This window comes from Nicotiana attenuata, unplaced genomic scaffold (genome assembly GCF_001879085.1).
Source record: "Nicotiana attenuata strain UT unplaced genomic scaffold, NIATTr2, whole genome shotgun sequence".
NCBI classification, from domain to species: Eukaryota; Viridiplantae; Streptophyta; class Magnoliopsida; order Solanales; family Solanaceae; genus Nicotiana; species Nicotiana attenuata.
The window spans coordinates 1192718-1194907 of NW_017670262.1; the positions used below are offsets into that span (position 1 = coordinate 1192718).

Sequence of the window (2190 nt, forward strand, 5' to 3'; positions counted from 1 at the left end):
TCTAACCGATTAAATAGTAACACGGATATTATTGCAGTATACAGAATTATGACATGGAAAGATACTCCATATCCTACTCAACTTAGGAAGTTATATGCGGGTAATTATGTAAATCAAAAGAAGAATAAAAGGATATCCTAATCCGACTAGTTATAAACCTATTCGATCTCGGTTTTAATTTTGACATCTATATATACCCTTCTCTTTCCACGCCTAAGGACACCATCTTAATAATCTTCCTTTCTTTGTTCTGCATATTATTTTCTTTGATCCAATATCTTCATGGCTGGTGGAAACTTTATTCCCGCCGGCGGTGGCGGAGACAATCCAGATGAGTACCCAGGGAAGCTAACAGTGTACGTAGCCATGACTTGTATCATGGCAGCCATGGGAGGGTTGATCTTTGGCTACGACATTGGAATTTCAGGTGGAGTTACTTCCATGGATCCTTTTCTCAAACGCTTCTTCATGTCTGTTTACCAAAAAGAGGCTTTGAACACCTCTACCAACCAGTACTGTAAGTTCGACAGCCAGTTGTTGACCCTTTTCACGTCTTCTCTTTACGTGGCTGCCCTGTTTGCGTCCATTGTTGCTTCTCATGTTAGCAAAAAACGTGGCAGAAGAGTTACTATGGCCCTTGGAGGTCTCTTTTTCTTGATAGGCGCCGTCCTCAACGCTGCTGCTATCCATATTAGCATGCTCATCTTGGGTCGTATTCTTCTGGGGATTGGTGTCGGATTTGCTAATCAATCTGTCCCTATTTATTTGTCAGAAGTTGCTCCCTACAAATACAGAGGGACTTTCAACGTGTTATTCCAAATGGCCATCACCATTGGGATTCTGATAGCGAATTTGGTCAACTTTGGAACTAGCAAAATCTCTGGCGGTTGGGGTTGGAGGGTTAGCTTAGGAGGTGCAGCCGTGCCAGCACTAGTCATCCTGGTTTCCTCGATGTTTCTCTCTGATAGTCCGAGTTCGTTGATAGACAGAGGAAAGAAAGAGGAGGCGGAACAATTGTTGAAAAAGATCAGAGGAGTTGATAACGTAAATGCTGAATTTAATGACCTTGTTATGGCGAGTGAAGCATCCAAGAAAGTAGAAAGGCCATGGAATAATCTTTTATTCGTCCGAAAGTACAGACCGCAGTTGGTTTTGTCAATTCTGATTCCATCTTTACAGCAGCTTACGGGAATTAACGTGGTCATGTTCTATGCTCCAGTACTTTTCCAAACATTAGGGTTTAAGAGTAACGCTTCGCTTATGTCAGCTGCTATCACTGGCGGTGTCAACGTGGGTGCAACTTTTATTTCAGTCTTTTGTACGGATAAGTTTGGGAGGAGAATACTCTTCTTCTGGGGTGGCATCTTCATGTGTATATTCCAAACAGCAGTCGCAGCTCTTATTGGGGCAAAATTCGGAACAACAGGGACTGCAACAGATTTGCCACTTTGGTTTGCAGCTTTAGTGGTTGTCTGCATCTGTGTATTCGTTGCTAACTTTGCGTATTCATGGGGTCCTTTAGGATGGTTGGTTCCGAGTGAGATATCTCCATTGGAAGTTCGATCAGCAGCACAATGTGTTACGGTCTCCATGAACATGTTTTTCACATTCGGAGTAGCACAAATATTCTTGAAGATGCTATGTGGGATGAAGTTTGGTCTATTTATCTTCTTTGGGGCGTTTGTGTTAATAATGACTGTGTTTGTCTACTTGTACGTGCCCGAAACAAAGAATATACCAATTGAAGAGATGTCTCAAGTTTGGAGAGAGCATTGGTACTGGAAGAAGTTCGTGGCCGATGATGATGCAGAATCAAAGCCACAAGGGAAGCCTGCAAAGGAGATAGTCTAAAGTATAGAATATGATGAAAATAGTTTTCTTTTTCTAATGTTTTGGAGTTGTTTGGGTGTTCTTAGACTTTGTTATTTTTCCATAGTTGTACTGTTTTCTTTCTCTATTCTATATATTCTTGTTTTCCGTAACAATTGTTTACGTAGTATTTTATATAGATAGTTGAAGTAGACTCAAAAGTGCACCTTAGCAAAAGGCACTCTTGACCCCAAAACTGTACTCAGCCAGCTTAAAGCTAGGAATTTGAGGGAAAAGCTAATAGGTCTGTCTCAAAGGTGCAGAAAAGAGGAAACGTAAAGAAGAAAACAAAACGAACTGTCTATTAGCCTCAGAACCTTT

The 2190-nt window shown here is 41.2% G+C and overlaps 1 protein-coding gene across 1 annotated transcript; it reads left to right on the plus strand.

The window, feature by feature from the left end:
• The first annotated feature begins 262 nt into the window (after positions 1 to 262).
• Positions 263 to 1851, plus strand: LOC109236868 (sugar transport protein 12-like). Its single transcript, XM_019403099.1, has one exon. It carries the CDS (start codon positions 283 to 285, stop codon positions 1849 to 1851), a length of 1569 nt encoding a protein of 522 aa, XP_019258644.1. The 5' UTR covers positions 263 to 282.
• Positions 1852 to 2190: the final 339 nt, after the last annotated feature.

Excerpts from the sequence above, each read along its gene's own strand:
- LOC109236868 (XM_019403099.1), top strand. The coding sequence starts at position 283 with ATGGCTGGTGGAAACTTTATTCCCGCCGGCGGTGGCGGAGACAATCCA.